The following is a 20,979-nucleotide window of genomic DNA, read 5'->3' on the forward strand; positions in this document are numbered from 1 at the left end:
GTCTTCTCTAGTCACCCAGATCTGGGCCTGCCTGCAGATCAGATTTCATGGGGGAGGCGGCTGGAAGCAGACAAGCAGTGGGCATCTCAGGTCAGCTGAGCAGAAGCACTGACCAGAAACAAGCCAGGTGCACTGAACAAAGTGATTCCAGATTCTGAAATGCCACCTTAATTCTGTATCCCGTGCCAGAGAGGAGAGGACGTGGTGGTGTGGACCACAGGGCAGGGCTTTGTGTTCCAGAACTCTGCTTGACCAGTGCCCCTTGTGGGCAGGGAGGGAGAGCAACAGAGCCACACCTGCCAGGTCTGGATGGTCTGTCCTGCTGTGGGTGCTGACTCACCTCACCTGTTCTGCCACCTTTTGCAAAGACATCACTGACAAGTGGGAAATGCTCGTGTGTAACATACCACAATGCTCTCAAAGAAACAACATTAAATAACTGCCAACTGAGAAGAAGCAGAGGCCAAGTTAGCTAGGCTCTTCTCTGCAGAGTGCACATACATGAGTCCTGTGTGTACTATTGCAGTGAATGGATCATGCAAGCAACCTGGTACCTGAGTCTTGTTTTAACTGACCATCTCCAATTTCAGAGGGCAAGAGCCTAACTCATCGGGAAATGTGGAGGAGCAGACCCTAGCTAACTTTTCCTATGTCTCTGTCCCTGATACAGTCTATCTTTTGCCTCCAAAGTAGTGTTCACATCTGGTTCAGCAGCTGTCAGTCCCTGATGAGGAAGGGAAGGGAAGCTCTCTCCTCAGTGCCTCCTGGGAACCAGCCAATATGCTCTCAGTAAGCCGTGCACTCACGCCATCGAATCCTGCGTGAGCTGCTGTCACTCAGCAGAGCAGATGTGCAATGCTTCTGTCTGGAAAAACTCACTTGGTTTTGTTTTGCAGACTCTGATTTTACCATGAAGCACAAGACAGCTTGCTTCTGCCCTCAGACCAGTGAAACACCAGGAATCTTGGACAGTAAAGTGGAAAGTACCTTTGAACTTTCTCTAAGGCAGAACTAATTCAGAATCGTGCTTTTCAAACCTACCCAGCAGAATTCAAGGATGAAAGAGACAAACAGGGAAAACAACCTTCGAGGACAGAAAAGAGAAACGAACACCACTACCAATGGTGGCAGATGTTCATACTCAAGTGTGGGCTTGGGACTGCACTCCAAGAGCAAAAGGCTAGGCCACTCCTGGGCCAGCTCCCATCTTTGGAGTGCTCCTGTGCAGGGTGCACTCGTCCCCAGGAAAGTGCTGCAGTACCATCCACATTGCCACCACTGCAGCAGACTCCAGGGCCTTTACCCAAGCCACGCTCTCTAGGCAGGGGCACGGAACTCCAGGGGCACCCAGATGGCTTTCGGTGTAACATGGACATCAAAGAACACCATCACTGGTCCCTTTTAGTCCTCTTCCTTGTCCTTGAAGCCACCAGGAGCATCTGTGTGTGGCGAGCACATCTTTCATACATCTGATACTGCCAATCTGCTCATGAGCAGATGGGCTTTAGGCGCAGCCTTTGGCAGACAGTAGATTTAGCTAGATTTTAATGGTTCTGTTTGTGTTAAATTATTTTCTGAAGTTTACAAAGTTTCTAAAGTTAAGTTTTAGAACGTGAGTATTTAAAAAATGGTAAGTAAACATTCTCTGGTATTTGAACATGACTCAACTGTCATATGTAGGTTGAGACCCTTTTTGTCTGCTCCAAGGTCCACTTCCCAGCCCACAGCTGTGAGGCAGGGCTCAGCAGGCCACTATCACAACTGTCCCAAAACAGACCACCTCAGCAACACAGTTGATGCTGCCTTGATGACGGAGTATGCACCTTCCTCTTCCATGTCTGGAGGGAGGCAGATGGTTTTGGAGGAGAGTGAAAAGCCACCCGTCATGTCTATATCCACATTTCAACCACAGGCTCCTGGGATGTTTGGACCGTGCTGGGAGCTGGGATAGGTCACCAGATCTAATCCACTCTTTGTCCTCCTACCTCCAGGAAACTTGACAGCCTTGAACACCGATACCACAGGGTGCCTTTGGCCATTATTTTGAGTAGCTGTTTAAAATACAAGCTCCACAGGTCCACAATTAGGCCACAATATAAGATAACGTATAATATGCTAGGAAATTTTTATTCCAATTCAGGGAAGCCTGAACAGTTGACCCACAATTTCCACTGTCAGCTTCAATAACAAAAGTTTCATCCTAAAGTTGAGTATGAAGTTCATTTATTCAATGAACCTCAACCATACATTGTTAATAAGTCGGAAAGGTGGACACAGGCATCCTTTCTGGCTACTCTGCCACTGTCACAGCTAACAAATGGGCTGCTTTCACCAGGGAGCAGTCACAGCTGTAGAACCCTTGCCACCTCACTGGGTTTCTGAGTCTCATACTAGAGGACACATGGGATCATGGGATTTTCCTTTCCCCCTTGGCTGCCATCTCCTCAGGAAATTCATCTGCTTGGAGTGGTGCCTGGTTCTATGGGCTTTGGGTGGGAGTCAACAAGGAAACTGGGGAATTCCTTTCTGGTACTAAAGCTGGTATCACTTGGGATATGCCATATGATTGATCGCATTAGCCTTTTGCTGTGCTGAATGAGATATTTTAGGACCCTGGGAATGGATATGAATAATGCCATCTTAAACTATAGCCTTCTCCCTTTACTACTGGACGTGGACTCTGCCAAACCAGTGAGGCAAGTGGTCTTGTAAGTCAAACATGGAAACAACTGGGTCAAGGTGATGTCAGGCTGTCTTCTGATGTCAAGATTGAAACATTTTCTAGGAGCTGGCAGAGGCCAGAATTCCAAGGAGGCATGGTTATTCTAGTCTGTAAGGACCATGACTCTTAATGTTCCATTCATTTATTTCATATTCTCAGCATTAAAACCCAGCTCCACATTGACTCCTTAAGGGTTAACCCACACAGCTGGGAAGACACCTTTTTTGTTTCCCATTCTTGGCCAGCAGGGGTCTTGCCAGGGATCTGCAGGACACATGTACCTACATCTTTCCCACCTGTGAGACAAATATCCGGTAATACCCAGCTCTGTGTGGCACTAGGAGTTCTTGGATTTCTGCTCCCTTCTGGCCCGGGAGGCCATGAGGCTAAAGAAGAGCCCAGGAGCCAGAGTTCGCAGATATATGGCCAAGGAAGGCAACAGGTCAGCCAGGATCACGTCTTTCTTCTTCTTCACCACAGCAGCCAGAACATCTTGGGCTACCTCCATAGGCATTCGGCCCTGGGCAGTGGTCTTGTCCATAACTAAAATAAACAAAAGAAACACATGAACTTGGAAGCAAAAGTCCCTATCTTGAGTTGAGCTGCCAAGGACTGTCGTTCGGTAGGCTCTCCAGATTTCCCATCATGAAGCTCCTCCCAGTCAGGATGCAGGTGGTATGCCACCATCCCTGACTATCCTGTACTTCAGGAAATGAGGACCCATTCTGTGGCTCAGCGTGTGAGTTGGGTAAGAGATGTGGGTGGGACACGGGAACAAGGTAGGTGGGGCCTCAGTCAGTGCTCAGAGCTGGTGTACAACAAAAGATGAGGACCAGCCCTGGCTGGTATGGCTCAGGGGACTGAGCACCTGCCTGTGAACCAAAGGGTCACTGGTTCGATTCCCAGTCAGGACACATGCCTGGGTTGTGGACCAGGCCCCCAGTGGGGGGCGGGGGGGGGGCATGCGAGAGGCAGCCACACATTAATATTTCTCTCCCTCTCTTTCTCCCTTCCCCTATGTCTAAAAAATAAATTAAAAAAAAAAAAGATGACCAGCCTAGATGAGGTCTCAGAGCTAGCCCCTCACACCACAGCTGAGGAGGGGTTTTCAGACCTTAGGCATTTTTGCCCTTTGAAACAACTCACTAAGGATGTTGAACCATCAAATTCAAGTTGGATGGCATGGCTTAAGTTCTGCAAGGCAGGGGTGGAAGAAGACTGTGACACCCATATGCACTACAAGCTCACTGAAATGAAAGTGAAGAAGTGCGTCAGAAGGGATGTCACACCTTAGGTCGTCTGTTAACTGAATATGGAGGAGAAAATCTTTGATTGGTTTTGGGTGTTAGAGTTGCTCTGGGAGGTTTAGGAGGTGTTAGGCTGTTTAGCAGCAACTGATGATTCTTGATCCCTAGTAATCTGACAATTTTCCCAACAAAGCAGGACCAACTGGCAGGCATAGAGGAGAGGGCACTATCACAGACCATTAGAAACCAATTGTGGACTCCCAGTCAAGATGGAGGCATGGTAGACACACTTCGCCTCCTTCCTCAGCCACAAAAAGAATCACAACTAAATCTCAAAACAACACCCAAAACTGTCAGAAAATTGAACTGTATGGAAGTCCAACAACCAAGGATTTAAAGAAGCCTCATTCTTAACTATTAACAACTGAATGTAAAAAGAAAAAAAAGAAAAAAGCTAAGGAAACAACCAGAACAGACACAGAATCATTGGTATGGAGATCATTTGGAGGGTTATCAGTGGGGAAGTGGAAGGAGGATAATGGGGGAAAAGGTACAGAGATTAAAATAGTCAGGGATGTTAAGAATAGTATGGGAAATGGAGAAGCCAAAGAACTTATTTTCATGACCCATGGACATGAACTAAGGAGGAGTATTGGAGGGAAGAAGGGTACTGGGTGGAAGAGGGCAAAGGGGGAAAAAATTGGACAACTATAATAACACAGTCAATAAAATAAAAAGCCCTTTTGTAAGTTATCCAAACTGCCTGAGTTTCTTACCAGCACGTCTTCTCATCATGTTTTGGTTAACACAGGAGAGTAAGAGGTTTCTGATTGTTGCTTATTTTTAAATGCCACAGAGGAAATTTTTTTTAAAAGATTCTTCTAAGTATAAGTAATATAAATATGAATCTCTCTGGATCTGTGCCTCTGTCTGGTTTCTATTAACTTGCCGAGTGAGAGAGCAGCTGCCCCCCAAGGCCTGGGTAGTCTTGGTTCAGGCCGGGCTGTGGTGGGTGTAGGACCAGGAGGCCCCTGGTGAATGGAGAACACAGGCCCCAGAGATCACATCCAGGGAGACAAACACAGAAGACAGTACTCACGGGGTAGGCAGGCCCTATTTGAGCTTGGGAAGGCAAAGCTGGCTTCCATAGCAATAGCACCCAGGGGTCAACCTACCTGAAAGGCACAAACCGACTGGTCTCTGCTTGGCCTGCCTGTATCCTGGGGCCAGGCAGCTGGGCCCACTAGTGGTGACTGCAGGTCAGCTCAGCAATCTCGTTGGCTGAAGCAAGGAGATTCTGAGGCTGGGGTACCCAGCCTAACCCCACAAGATTGGGCTTGTTGCTTTGAGTACCTTGAAATCAGTTTTTCTCAAGCTTAGTGGGTGTGGAACCCTTTGGGTCAAGCAACCCATAGTTTCCGTAAGGTTTATTCACATTGACATCCCTTTAATTCATTGACAATGGGTTTATTAGAAGCCTGGCAGCCTTTCTGCTTGGGAACTTCCTTTCCAGCCCTCAAAGTCCTGGCCTACAGGGGCCCTGTCCAATAGCTGCAATGGGTGGTTAATGGTAAATGATTAGTCAGCATATATATAACCAACATTCATAGGTGTTTTCATTTTAAAAATTATATTCAAATGAACGACCAAAGAATCATCAGATAAGAGCAGAGTGTCTCACTGTGGCTGGCCAACAGCTTTTTATAAAAGAAAAGAGCCCTGGCTGGTGTGGCTCAGTGGACTGAGCACTGGCCTGCAAACAAAAGGTCACTGGTTCATTCCCAGTCAGGGCACATGCCTGGGTTGTGGGCCAGGTCACTGGTTGGGGGTGCATGAGAGGCTACAATCCATGCATCTCTCAAACATCAATATTTCTGTCCTCTTTCTCTCTCCCTTCCCCTCTCTCTAAAGTTAAATAAAATCTTAAAAAAGAAAGAAAGAAAGAAAGAAAGAAATGGGGCCTCACCTCCATATCTGGAGCCGTCAGCAGTGATGGCATTTAGAGAGAGACTGGTATGGATGTAGCCGGGACTGATTACGGTCACCCTGATCTCATACTGTTCCATCTCGGCACGAAGACAGTCAAAGAATGCCTGCGTTGCATGTTTGGAGGCTGCATCTGCAAAGGTTGGTGGACAGAGGCAGGTGAGTGTACTGGTGTGGGACGTGGCCTGGGACAAGACCAAGTATTCATTCCCATTCATGCTCTTTTATTTAGAAAACTGGTTTTATAATTTAAGGTGATAAAATTACAGTATTATAGCAATGTTCATCACCTTATTTTGAGAAGTACATTTAGTCCTTCTTTTTAGGAAACACCTGAAATATTTAGGAGAAAAAGAGCAACATGTCTCCAACTTTCTTCAAATGGTTCAGGAAGGAAAAATTATAAATTTCATAGATATGTACATGTGCATATATACACACAGAATATGATAAACCAAATATGTTTTATGATAAAGATAAAATGTTAACAACTGGGGAATCTACATGAAGGGTACAATAAGACTTCTTTGTATAGTTCCTGCAACTTTTCTTTAAGTCAGTATTATTCTATTTTAGGAGACTTCTGGCCAAGATGGAGGCATACACAGATACACTATGCCTCCTTGCACAACCAAAAAAAGGACAACAACAAATGTAAAAACAAAAAACAACCAGAACTGCCAGAAAATCGAACTGTATGGAAGTCCAACAACCAAGGAGTTAAAGAAGAAACATTCATCCAGACTGGTAGGAGGGGTGGAGATGGGCAGCCGGGACAGAGAGGACTTGTAGCTAGTCAGCGTCTGGTGGACCAGGTAGTCCCACATTTGCATGCAGATAAACTGGGAGGAACAATTAAGGAGCAAGATAGACCGCACAACCCAGGTTTCCAGCATAGCGAAAAAAAGCCTCAGAACCACTGGCTAAAAACCTGTGGGGGTTGCAGTGGAAGGAGAAACTCCCAGCCTCACAGGAGAGTTCACTGGAGAGACCCACATGGCCCAAAACATAAACAAACCCACGCACCCAGGAATCAGCACCAGAAGGGCCCGATTTGTTTGTGGGTAGTGGGGACAGTGACTGAAAGTGGGACAAGAGCTGAGCAAGTGGCTTTGTCCCCTCTCAGACCTCTCCCCCACCTACAGCAGCACAACACAGCAACCTGGGTTGCCCGCCCCTTACTACGTAACAGGTGTGCCAAGACAAAAAATATGGCCCAATGAATGAACAGATCAAAGCTACAAAAACAGAACTAAGTGATGAAGAGGTAGCCAACCTATCAGATGTACACTTCAAAACACTGGTAATCAGGATGCTCACAGAAATGGTTGAGTATGGTCACAAAACAGAGGAAGAAGTGAAGGCTATACAAAGTGAAATAAAGGAAAATGTACAGGGAACCAACAGTGAAGGGAAGGAAACCAGGACTCGAATGATTTGGAGAAGGAAGAAATAAACATTCAACCAGAACAGAGTGAAGAAACAAGAAGAAACTCCTCATTCAAAAAAATGAGGAGAGGCTTAGGGACCTCCGGGACAACTTTAAACGTTCCAACATCCAAATCATAGGGGTGCCAGAAGGAGAAGAGGAAGAACAAGAAATCGAAAACTTACTTGAAAACATAATGAAGGAGAACTTCCCCAATCTGGCAAAGGAAATAGACTTCCAGGAAATCCAGGAAGCTCAGAGAGTCCCAAAGAAGCACACACCAAGACACATCATAATTACATTAGCCAAGATCAAAAAGAAGGAGAGAATCTTAAAAGCTGCCAGAGAAAAGGAGACAGTTGCCTACAAAGGAGTTCCTGTAAGACTATCAGCTGATTTCTCAAATGAAACCTTACAGGCAAGGAGGGGCTGGAAAGAAGTATTCAAAGTCATGAAAGGCAAGGACCTACATCCAAGATTACTGTATCCAGCAAAGCTATCATTTAGAATGGAAGGGCAGATAAAGTGCTTCCCAGATGAGGTCAAGTTAAAGGAGTTCATCACCAGCAAGCCCTTATTATATGAAACGTTAAAGGGTCTTATCTAAGAAAAAGAAGTTGATCAAAAATATGAACAGTAAAATGACAACAAACTCACAACTATCCACAGCTGAACCTAAAAAACAAAAATGAACTAAGCAAACAACTACAACAGGAACAGAATCACAGAAATAGAGATCACATGGAGGGTTATCGGTGGGGAGGGGGAGGGTGGGAAATGGAGGAAAAGATACAGGGAATAAGAAGCATAATTGGTAGGTATAAAATAGACAGGGAGAGATTAAGAATAGTATAGGAAATGGAGAAGCCAAAGAACTTAAATGTATGACCCGTGACATAAACTAAGGGGGGAATGCTAGTGGGAGGGTAGGGTGCAGAGTGGAGGGGAGTAAAGGGGAGGAAAAAATGGGATAACTGTAATAGCATAATTGATAAAATATACTCTAAAAAATAAAAACAATTATTCCACTTTAAAAGAAAAAAAACTCTAACCACGCCCCCCCCCAAAAAAACTACTCCTCAATGCCTAATGGGTAAAACATTCAAACTGTACAGAAGGATATAAAGTAAAAAAATTCAAGTCCTGCATTCCAATTTCATTCTCCAGAGGTAACCGACACTAATGGTGTCTCAGGATTTATCTTTTATATATCCTGTGTGCATACACATATATGTGATTTTAATAGAGGTCATACTATTCACATTATTCCTGCAAGTAGCCTTCACCTGGTGACAAGTCTGGACTGCCTCCATGCCATCCATGCAGACTTGCCATACTCCCCCATGAGTCCCCAGGCTTTAGAACTGGCCCTTCACAGGTTGTTTCCAGGTTTTGTCATCGAAGCTATGCTATTAGTGAGCACCCTTGCATGCATGGGAGCATGTATGCATAAAATCCGAGACTGGCTCTCTTAATGTATTTTGTTTAACAAACCTCCATAGAGTGGCTTTTCATCAGAAAGAGCTACTGAGCTTGCTCCACCTCCAAGAAATGGAGCTACCTGTGTTCTTCCGTGATGGCTCCACAACAGGAGGAAGGGGACACAGCCACCCTACAATATTCTTGGGAAACACACGGCATCAGCACTGAAAATCAGTTTCCTCCAATTCAGAGTTCTAAATGTTTCAGCCTTAGGAAAGAGGGATCCATTGGCCAATAAAACAGGAAGGGGAAAACTCCCCAGGAAGTGTTGCCACAAGTCATATGAGAAACTCAAGTGTCTGAACTTGCTGGAGTCTTCTGGGGCCAGCTTCTTTGGTTTAGGCCACCATTGCAAGACCACATTAGTAGTCTGTGGGTAGGTAGGTGGGCAGGACTATTCGTATCAGCATGATTCCAGAAGTATGTCCAGGCCCAAGGACTGAGAATAGGAGTCATCCTGGGGAACCCCAGAATAGAAGGCTGCACCCTGACAATGAGTCTCCCAGAACTCTCAGGCTGCAGGTCATCAGCCAGGCTCTGGTGACTTACTTATCACCCCTGGTGTGACAGTACTCAGCCCTCCTACCCACAAGGCACAGTGCTCAATATGCTGCCTGGATCACCTGGCTTGGTCCTCACCACAGTAGTGTGGGGGAGATGAAGCTGCTCTCCCATTTTATGAGAAGACGCCAGCACTCACCACTGTGCTCAGGAGGCACTGCCACATTTAAGCTGGTCATCATGAAGAGCCCACACCAACCATGCGTGACCTACTTTAGTCTCAAGCTAAGTGGAGAACAAAACTCAGATTAAATCAAAGTAAAGTTTTGAAATCGTTTCATACCAAGAACATGGTATATCTTTTACCCTCACTTAACCTATAAACGGTTTACCTCATTTGCTTTATCATTGGTGATTATATATATATATATATATCCCTGAACCATTTCAGCAGCCTTAGATGGCTGTCCTATCTAAGGACAGGAGTTGAAAACAAAAATAACCATAGGTACACATATAGATACAGTGCTTCATAATTTACAAAGGACATTTTTTTGAAGATTTTAAACTTTTACTTTTTTAGACAGAGTGGAAGGGAGGGAGACAAACATAAATGCATAAGAGATACATTGATGGTTGCCTTTCTCACACCCCCCAACTGGGGACCTGGCCCACAACCCAGGGATGTGCCCTGGCTGGGAATCAAATTGTCAACCTTTTGGTTCCCAAGATGGCACTCAATGTACTGAGTCACACCAGCCAGGGCTACAAAGGACTTTTTATCTTCATTTGTCTCATTTCATCTTTAAAACAGCTTTGTGAAGTATGTAAGACTCATTTCACAAGAAAGGAAATGGAGGGTCAGACAAGTTAACTTGCCTGAGGACATACAACTAGAACCAAAATGCAGAGCTGGGTTCAGAAAGAAAGAGTAAGTTTCTGTGACATTTCCAGGTCAGACAGCTGGATGTCTGTCCCACGCCCTCAAAGTGCTAAAGCAGCTCTGCTCTCCCTGCCTTCTCTGCTAACTGCTGGGTGTGGCTGAGTCGACCATTTGGAGGTGGTAAGAGCATGAGCTGGCTATAAATATTTACTTCCAAAGGCTGTAGCAAAGAACAAGAGTCAGTAAGACAGTCTGTGAAATTACCTTTGAAATCTCTTAAGAAAATTAGATTCTGTCTGCTTGCTACATGATGGCAGACAGATGAATGAAATGATATCTCAAAATTTTGGCATAGCCACTCACATACATGGAGGTGAAATGTGACTTGCAAGTCAATGTGGCAGTTTTAATTATTTGATCCTACCTATTTTAACTTTGGGGAATTTATTTTACTAAAGCCCTCCCATGAGTGCCTAGAGATATAAATATTTAAGGATGTTCTATATAGTACATAACTGCTAACAGTGAAAGACTGAAGGGAAAACAATCCTCAAGTGTCCAGGAAAATGGCTAAATAAATTATGTCATATATCCCTTCAATAAAATACTATATATCCACTTAAAAGGATTAGGTAAATCCACATATGTTGATGTAGAAAGATAAACTGTCGTGTGAACTAAGCCACCAAACAGTATGCATGATGTGACCCTATTTTTTGTACGTTTGATCATATTTAGAAAAAACTTGGAGGCATATGCCCAGAGTGATATGAAGTGACAGTACCTGAGGGCAATGGCAATTGATCATTGCAGCTAACATAGGCATGGTACTTATGCCTGGCGCTGCTCCAGGCACTTCATTCAACAGAGCCCCTGTCTCCACTTTGCAGATGAGGACTGGGGTGGCAGAGTGGTTGGGACACTTGCACAAGGTCGCAAATAGGGGGTAAGAAGTAGACCTGGGATTTGAACCTGGACATTCTCTGCTCAGGAGAACACATTCTGATGAAGTTTCTTCATATTCCGTATTGAGTATTTCTCTAATGTCTGCATTCTGGATAGAAAATGTGGTATTTCTATAATCAGGAAAAAACAAAAGGAACATCTGGGGGAGGGAAAAGGAAGTACTCACATGCTGATCGAAAAGGAATGCTGATTTTGCCCTGGATGCTGCTGATTGCGACGATGTGGCCCTGTCGCCTTTTGATCATGGAGGGCAGGAGTGCTAAGGAAAGAAGCCAGAGACTTTACAAGAGCACTTTTCTTCTGATCACTGCACCCAATGCTGAGAGCGGATGGCCTCACTTACTAGATTTCATCGGATCAAAGGAGGTGAATGGTGAAAGCCCTCCGTGGGGAGGCCCATGTTTTGTTGGAACTTGTAGGCCTCCTGTGCCTGGCAGACTTCCAGCAGGCAGGTAGAAGGGAGGAGGGGTGAGGAGACAGAGAGCAGTAGACAGAGGCCTAATCATCACTGACGGCCAGCTTAGTTTCCTAGCGAGAGCTCTCCCCTGGAGGGACATTGTGCCTGGACATAAGAACATCTCCACTTTGTAGGGGTTTACAAATGACACTAAGAGGAAATGGAGGCAATGCTGTACAAAGGAAGTTGTCACTGAAAAGAGCATCTTGATTTAAGGCTAGAAAGCAGGGAGAGAAAATGCAAATAAAAATCTGTTCCAAGCTGTAAACAATAGCACCTTTTCCAGGGTAAAACAGAGGATGAGGACAGGCAACATTCAGCTAACAAGGAACCAAGTGATGTGCAAAACAACAAACCCCCTCCCAACTCATCAGTGTTCTTTTTCTTTCATCTAAGACTCACCTTTCGTTAGAGCTACTGGGCCAAAGTAGTTTGTCTCCATGACTCTCTTGTCCACGTCCGTGGTGGTGTCTAGGATGGTGCCGCGGTAGCTGACCCCAGCATTGTTGATGAGCACATCGACATAACCGAAGCACTGCAGGATCTCAGCTGTTGCTGCAACGACAGCCCCAGGGTCTGTGAGGTCGAAGGTCACTGTGAAAGGCTTGTGTGTCTGCACCTGGTCAGATACAATAGAAACCAAACACACCTTCAGCGTGACAGGCCATGTGAGCCACATGTCCCTGCTGTTCAGAGTTAGAGTGGCCTGCTGGGCATGAAATGATACAGGCTGAAGCACCTTTCTTCTGAAGAGACGTGGCCTGGGGGATCCTGCCTACAGTGATTGTATCTGATGTGGGCAAATTTTCTACTGAATTGACAATTATTATTGGAGCCAGACAGTAAGTTCCACAGGACAGGGATCACACAGGACATAGGTTATTGTACAGACGACCACAAGAGCGATTAATCATGGCTCCCCTACACCAGCATCGTGCTGTATATTACAACTAATTAAGCAGTTACCCTGTTGAGAGATACTATCCTTCTCAGGTTAGGTCACTTTAATTTTTTGTTCATGAAATATTTTCTATATATCTCTATGTGCCAGACACTGGGAACATAGCAGAAAACAAGACAGATGGGGTTCTTTTCCTCCTAAAGCATACAGTCTCATGAAGAAGACAGACAAACTGTAAAGAATGCCACAAAGTGTAAGAGACTAGAGAAATGAATAATGGAGCAATCTAACTTAGAGGGCTTCTCAAGTGAGTTAAACAAGAGATCAAAAAGACGTGACATCAGAGAGGATGGCAGAGTAGAAAGTGCCAGGAATCCATCTTTCAGCCTGGACAATTGTACTGACAGAAGCTCCCTGAAGCGGTACCTCAGTGCTCATGCTTAGTTTGCTCTAAATCTTGTGAAGAGTGCCCAGACTGGCAAGTACGGAACTGTTCATGAGCTACTGTGAGACTGACACCTCTACCACTGTTTCATTGTGAGAGAGGAGCACCGAGTGGCGAGCAAGTGCCAATTGCTGAGTCATTTTTTCTCGTCAAAATGCAACAAGTACAGGGTTTGATGAGTTCTGAAGCTGATGAGTACTGAGGCATGACTGTATTTTGGAACTCTGGAATCTACATGAATGTTTGCAGCTTTCAGGAGAGTGCTGGGCTGGCAAATTATAGATTATTTTGGTCATTTTTAGCGATCAGCTCAGTGGTGGCTATCCATCCCCAACCCACCTGGCCCTGTGGCAGTCAGTTGTGGGAAAGACAACCGAACACTTCTGGTGCAGCTTGAGGGAGGCAAAGTAGGCAATAAGACCTTGTCTTCCAAATATGTCGGTATTTTTCTGATGGCGGATTGCTGGTCTGAGCACCAAAGTGCAGCATGGAGGCAGACTGGTGTCTTTTAACCACCACTAGCTGAAGTGGCTTCCAGTAGATTTAAAGAAGTCACATATTTTCCTTGGTGTTAAAAAATATATATATAAATTCCCCAAAAACATACCTGAGGAAGCCCATGTGATGGGCTTCTTTAGACAAAGACTTTAAGACAACTGCCTTAAAGATGCTGAAAATACTAAAGGAAAACATGGACAAAGGCAGAAATTGATGTATGAGTTATAAATGAAATGAAAATATAAATTAAGAAGTAAAAATTATTTTTAAAATTCTGGAACTCAGAAGTAGAATAACCAAAATGAAAAATATACGAGAGGGTTTCAATAGGAGATGTGAGTTACTAGAAGAGATAATTAGTGAATTTGTGGACAGAACAGTTGACATGACCAAGTCTGAGCACAGAGAGAAGAGAATGAAGAAAACTGAACAGAACCTCAGGGACGCACGGCACCACCATGTGGATCAATATGTGCACTGTGGGCATCTGAGGAGCAGAGAGAGAAAAAAGGGTAGAAAGAATATGTGAAGAAATAATTGCTGAAAAATATTAATGAAGAACATAAATCTGTACATCCAAGAAGTTCAATAACACACAGGATGAACTCAGAGACTCACAGTTAGACACATTACAATAAAACTGTCGAAATACAAAGAATTCTGAAAGCAGCAAGACAGAAGCTACTCCTTACATAAAAAAGATCTTCAAAAAGATTCATCACCTGACTTATCACAAACTTTGGAGGCCAGAAGACTGTTTATCAAAGTGCTAAAACAAAATAACTGTCAACCAAGAGTTCTATATTTGATACAACTATCTTTCAAAAGCAAGAGAAAAATTAAGATTCCTAGATTAAACAAAGGCTGAGGGAGTTTGTTACCACTGGACCTGCCCTGCAAGAAATACTAAAAGGAGCCAGCCCTTCAGGTTTGAAATGCAAGGAAGCTAGACAGTATGACTTAAAGCCACGTGAAGAACTAAAGACTGGCAGTAAGTTAAATACATGGGCAATTTCGAAAGCTGATATTATATTTAAGAAAAATAAATAAAAGCTGATATTATTGTAATTTTGGTTTGTACCTCTACTGTTCACTTTCAATACAACTTAAAAACATGCATTTAAAAACTATTATTAATCTATGTTATTGGATAAGCAAACTATAAAGATGAAATCTGTGACAAATAGCAGAAGGGGGAGAACAGAGGTATACAGGTATAGAGCTTTTGTATGCTATTAAAATTAAGTCGGCTATGGATCCAAGACAGCAGCAGAGTAGGGGGAAGGTACACTCACCTCCTCCCAGGACCAAACCGTAATTACAAGTAAATTATAAAATAATCATCCTGAATAACCAACTAAAGACTAGAAGAAGAGTAGTTACAACCAAGCACTTGCAGAAGAAGCCACTTTAAGACAGGTAGGAAGGGTGGAGACATGAAAAAGGATGGCCTCGTCCCATGGGTGGTGGCTAAGGTTCTACAGGGATATCTCAGACACGGAGGGTTCCTGCTGAGAAGCGTGGGGTCTCATCCCCAAGCCAAGCTCACCAGCCCAGAGCACCAGAGCTGGAAGAGGTGCCCACATAACATCTGGCTGTGAAAATCAGTGGGGATTGACTTCTGTCCATCAGTGAGAGATCAAAGTCTGCTAGAGACATAGGCACCCCTCTTAAAGGGTCAATGCACATAATTTTGTTTGTAGCCACTCACCCTGGACTCTGGCGGAGAGAGGGTGGACCAAACTAAAGTCATGTGGGTGTCTGTTGTATGTGGCTCTGGGGAGAGAGCTGAAGGAACAGCCCCCAGTATCCCTGTGCTGAGTCATTCTCTCATACTGCAGTCACCATCTTTCTTGGGTGGAGCAATCCTCTTCATATGGTTATCAGTCTCAGAGAAATCACTGGTCTACCTTCCGGACTCCCTTTTTCCCCACTCTGCATAACTTATGCACCGCTTAGAAGTCAGCTACCTTTTATGGGGTTTAGAGTTATGGGTGGACTCAGGGGATGTCAGTGATTGAGTTATATGGCTTTGGAGCAGGGGTCATTTTTCCCACTTACCCAAGAAACCAACTGGTGCATCCTCCTCACGAAAGACCCTTTAGCCCCACCTTCTGGGCTTCAAATGGACCGACCCATCTGGCTCCTAGTGGCTCCGACCTGCCAAGGGCTGAGCAGAATCTAGGACTGAATGACTGTTTTGCTGTGGGGCAGGGGCTACAGTTCCCGCCTTCCATGAAGCTTGACCAGCTTCACCCACCACATGGAAGATCCACTAGCCCCATCCTCCCTCTCACAGAGACCCCACCAATGCTGAGCTCAGGCTCCACCTGGCAGAATCCAGGATAGATTGGGTTGTATGGCTCTGGGACAGGGGCCATCTTCCCCTCACATGCCTAAGCAGGGCAGAGCCTTCCCTTCACACGGCCAAATCTTGGTCTGGTAAACTCTGCTGGCCTTGCCCTGATGACTCCTGAGACTCCGCCACAAAGGTGTGCAAGCACCCAGCGGGTGCCAGACAGGCTTGGTGTACCCTGGGACTTTTGCTGAATGGCCTCAGACCCAGAACTGGCACTGAGTTTGAACCTGTATCAGTCTAGTGAACACCATTCATTTCTGGACTCACTAAGGACCTTCCTAATGCAACTTGAGTACTGCCAGAGGCTCTTTCAATGACTGAACCTAACAGACAGCCAGTAGGCAGAGACAGGCAGAGACAGATCTCAGGGAGCTTGGGACTTTGGCTGACCAGCCCCTGGGCCCAGTGCTGGTAAAAGCTGGCACTGGGGCACAGGTTGATCCTTCCCATGCACACCAAGGCTCAGCAAAAACAGCCGCTAACTGGGGATGGATTTGTAGCTACAAACAGGTTGCTAGGGGCAGTAACAGGCAGCATTTGACATTGGTCTCATCAAAGTCCCTCCCAAGAAGGCCAGAACTAACACACCCAGATTCAGACAACATTGGAAAAGGATCCAATAAGCATCACAAGTGGCATATCCAAAGGGAGATCTTGGGAGGCACCAGACCCTGCTGAGATGAATGCTGCATCATGTGGAAAGTACCAGCAGAGCAACCTCCACACTATGTTCAAGGTTAAGCCTCACAGCCAGCAAGCGGGAGGGTTGATCCCAGCATGAATGGGCCAATAGCAACCAAGAATCAATTACAACAGAAGGGCCCACATAAACCACTCAAGGGACTTTCATGGAGCACCCCGATCAGGTGATCAAAGAGACTGTGCCACTGGCCCCACAGGATACCTACCTAATTCTTAAGGCCACCCTACCAAGACTGAGAGTCATAGCAGATCTACCTAATGCATAGAAAAAAACACAAAGAGGCACCAAAAATGGGGAGATGAAGAAACATGCCTCAATGAAGGAAGAGGAGAAATCTGAAGGAAAAGAGTTAAATGAAATGGAGGTAAGCAATTTATGGATATAGAGTTCAGAAAAATGGTTATAAGGATGCTTAAGAAACTTAATGAAAACTACAAGGTACTTAGTGAGAACTACAACAGCATGAAAAAAAGACATACAACACATAAAAAAAGAAACATGAAGAAATAAAGAATACAGTGTCTGACATCAAGAATACACTAGAAGGAATAAACAGGTTGGATGAAGCAGAGTGGGTCAGATCAGTGATTTAGAAGACAAGGTAGGAAACAAAACACTGAATCAGAGCAGTGAAAAAAAAAAGAATAAAAAAAGTGAGGATACTTTAAGGGACATTTGGGACAACCTGAAGCATACAACATCCACATCATAGGGATACCATAAGGAGAAGACAGAGAGCAAGGGATCAAGAACCACGGTGAAGAAATAATGACAGAAAGCTTCCCATATCTGGTGAAGAAAAAGACAAACAAGTGCAGAAATATCAGAGTCCCAAGCAAGATGAACCCGAAGTGTCCTGGCTGGTGTAGGTCAGTGGATCGAGTGCTGGCCTGTGAACCAAAGGGTCACTGGTTCCATTCCCTGTCAGAGCACATGCCTGGGTTGAGGGCCTGAGTTGCAGGCCAGGTCCCCAGCGGGGGCACATGAAAGGCAACCATACATTGATGTTTTCTCTCGTTCTTTCTCCCTCTCTCTAAAAATAAATCAATAAAATTAAAAAAAAAAAAAAGATGAACCCAAAGAGGCCTGCACAAAGACACATCACAATTAAAATGGCAAAGGCTAAAAATAAGAGAGAATCTTAAGAGCAACAAGAGAAAAGTTACCTACAAGGGTATAGGGAACCATTCCAAGCGTGGGAAATGTGGCCCAGCCCCGACTAGGAAAAGCCAGTGGGGAGCGAGGTTCGGTGGGGAATCAGGCCTGCATTGTACCTAGACCACTATGAGGCTTGCTCTCGCTAAAACTCCCTCACCCTGAATTTAGGCAGCAAATGTTTACTGAGTATATTTAACTTCCTAAAATCTGAGCTAAACCTCCCAAGTATGGAGTATAACCAGTTCGACCACTTTTCCCTTTATATTTGCAAATATCCTTCTTTGATATATTTAGCAACATCCTCTCCTTTGTTGTCTGTAAAAGGTAACCACCCAAAACAAACCTGTGCATAGTAAATGAGGACCATCCTTGATGTCATATGCCTAGTAAAACAATAAAAGCCTGTCCAGGCGGGGGTCTTGGGGGCCCTCTCTCCGACTTAGAGAGCGGCCTCGCAGTCCATTTTTCTCCACAGGATTTCTGTAGTCCACATGTTATTTGTCTATTGCCGCCACAGCCCAGGATCCTGCTGGCCAGGATCCGCATCACAAGGGAGCTCCCATCAGATTTCTCAGCAGAAACATTTCAGGCCACAAGGGACTGGCATGATATATTCAAAGTGATGAAAAGCAAGGCCCTACAACCATAACTACTTTACCCAGTAGGGTTATCATTTAAAATTTAAGAATAAATAACTTCCCATAAAAGAAAAAGCTAAAGGAATTTGTTACCACCAAATCAGTATTACAAGAAATACAGGAGGGGGAGAGGGAGCTGGGGAGAGGGAGGAGAGAAAAGAAGAAATTAGTTGAAAGAATAAAATACTAATAAATATATACCTATCAATAATCACTTTACATATAAATGGCTTAAATGTTCCAATCAAGAGATATAAGATAATTGAATGGATAAGAAAACAAGACCCATATATATGCTGTCTACACAAGGCTCACCTCAGAACATAAGACACATAGACTAAAAGTAAAAGAATGGAAAAAAGATAATTCATGCAAATGGGAAGAAATAATAAGCTTTGGTATCAATACTTGTATCTGAAAAAAACAGACCAAAAACAAAGGTTATAGTAAGAGACAAAGAAAGACACTACGTAATGGTAAAGAGAGCCATCCAACAAGAGGGTAAGCATTTATGCACCCAATATACAAGGTCTGTTCAGAAGGTATCCAGCCATGTAATAAGAAAAATAGAGGTAACTGATGAAGATACAAGATACAAGGAACATTGTACATAGGACAATGATGCCTCAGTCCTCTTCAAAGTAGGCACCTTGGGACCTCACACAGTTCTCCCAATTGCCATCAGCTGCCCCGTCGTATTTTCCTGAAACTCAAGGATGGTTTGAAATTTCTCCCCTTTCAAAGGTGACTTTAGTTTTGGGAAAAGCCAGAAGTCGCAGGGCACTAAAGCTGGGCTATAGCCAGGCTGAGTCAACTGGGTGATTTGATGTTTTGCCAAGAAACTTTGCATGTGAAGTGATGCATGAGTGGGTGCATGAAGCTGCCAGTCACCAGTTTCCCATAGTTGCAGGCTTCTGAATCATCTGAATAGTTTCCGTGCAGGAATGTTCAAGCTTAATGTAAAATTTGATGCAGATTCGTTGCTCTACTTACTCATTTTGAAAGTGACAGCCACACAGTACACACGCTCACTCAGTGGTGTCTACCGCCCCCACTGACTAGTACAGTGAAGTCATCATTATTCACACATGCGCATTCCAGTCCACTCTCCTTGGCTGCCAGGTTACATCAATGTTGTGCAAACTGTTCAGGTTATATTAACTATGGTGCACTTTTTCTGGACAGACCTCACAGGAGTACCTAATATGTAAAGCAATTCTTGATGGACAGAAAAAAAATGAGGTAGACAGTAATACAGCCATAGTAGGGAATTTTTAAAACCTCACTGACATCAATGGATAGATCTTCCAGACAGAAAATCAACAAGGAAACAGTGGCCATAAATGACACATGAGATCAGATAGATTTAATTGACATCTTCAGAGCATATCACCCAACACAGCAGAATACACATTCTTTTCAAGTGCACATGGACTTTTTTCTAGGAGAGACCATATGTGAGACCACAAAACAAGTTTCAATAAATTTTAGAAGACTGAATAAATGGGACTAAATCAAACTAAAAAGTTTTTGCACGGCAGAGGAAAACATCAACAAAATAAAAACACAATCCACAGGAAGGGAGAACATATTCGCTGATACATCTGATACAGGGTTAATATCTAAAACTTATGAAGACCTTACAAAATTCATTACCAAAAAAACAAAGAACCCAATTAAAAAATAGGTGAAGGACCTGAATAGATACTTCTCCAAAGAGGACATACAGATGACCAATATCATTAAATATCAGAGAAATGCAAATTAAAACCACAATAAGGTATCACTCTACACCTGGCAGAATAATTATCATCAATAAATCAACAAACACCAAGTGTTGGAGAGGATGTGGAGAAAAGGGACCCTAGTGCACTGTTGGTGGGAATGGCAAATTGGGGCAGCCACTGTGGAAGGCAGTATGGAATTTCCTCAAAAAAATTAAAAATTGAACTGTTTTTGACCCAGTGATTCCACTTCTGGGAATGTATCAGAAGAAACATAAAACACTAATTCAAAAGAACATCACCACCCCTATGTTCATTGCAGTGTTTACAACAGCCAAGACATGGAAGGAGCCTAAGTGTCCATCAGTAGATGAGTAGATAAAACAACTATGGGACTCTTACACAATGGGATACTACTCAGTCACAAAAAAGAAGAAAATTTTACCCTTTATGACAGCATGGATGGACCTGGAGAACTAATGCTAAGTGAAGTAAGCCAATCAGAGAAAGACAAATACCATATGATTTCATTCATATATGGAAATGAATGAACAAACTGAACTAACTAACAAAATAGAGACAGACTCATAGGATAACAACTAAGGGGGGAGGTTAGGAGGTGAAGGGATAGAGCAAAAAGAAAAAAGGACTCATGGACATGGACAACAGTGGGGTGATTGCAGGGGGAGGGTCTGAATGGTAATGGAAAAAATACAGTAAATTTTGTTTTGAAATTTAAGAAGACTGAAATTCTATTAAGCATCTTCTCTGATGATAATAGTATGAAACTAGAAATGAATCACATGAAAAAAACCTTAAAAACTGACAAAGACAAGGAGGCTAAATAACATCTTATTAAACAATAACTAGGTTAACAATG

At 43.9% G+C, this 20,979-nt stretch overlaps 1 protein-coding gene across 5 annotated transcripts in view; it reads right to left on the reverse strand.

The window, feature by feature from the left end:
* Window positions 1–2,108: 2,108 nt before the first annotated feature.
* DHRS7B (dehydrogenase/reductase 7B) overlaps window positions 2,109–20,979 on the reverse strand; it is a 76,417-nt gene continuing 57,546 nt past the window's right edge. For 4 of the 5 annotated variants that reach the window (XM_053930501.1, XM_045198833.2, XM_045198829.2 and 1 more), the window contains 4 exons: window positions 12,076–12,292; window positions 11,383–11,475; window positions 5,936–6,088; window positions 2,109–3,265 (listed from right to left, as the gene is read on the reverse strand). In XM_053930501.1, the coding sequence (XP_053786476.1) occupies window positions 3,060–3,265; window positions 5,936–6,088; window positions 11,383–11,475; window positions 12,076–12,292 (669 nt within the window). In that variant the 3' untranslated portion in view covers window positions 2,109–3,059. The remainder of the gene's footprint in view (window positions 3,266–5,935; window positions 6,089–11,382; window positions 11,476–12,075; window positions 12,293–20,979) is intronic. The other variant, XM_045198832.2, reaches the window with a different exon arrangement.

The sequence above is a fragment of the Desmodus rotundus genome, chromosome 9 (genome assembly GCF_022682495.2).
Source record: "Desmodus rotundus isolate HL8 chromosome 9, HLdesRot8A.1, whole genome shotgun sequence".
Taxonomy (NCBI): domain Eukaryota; kingdom Metazoa; phylum Chordata; class Mammalia; order Chiroptera; family Phyllostomidae; genus Desmodus; species Desmodus rotundus.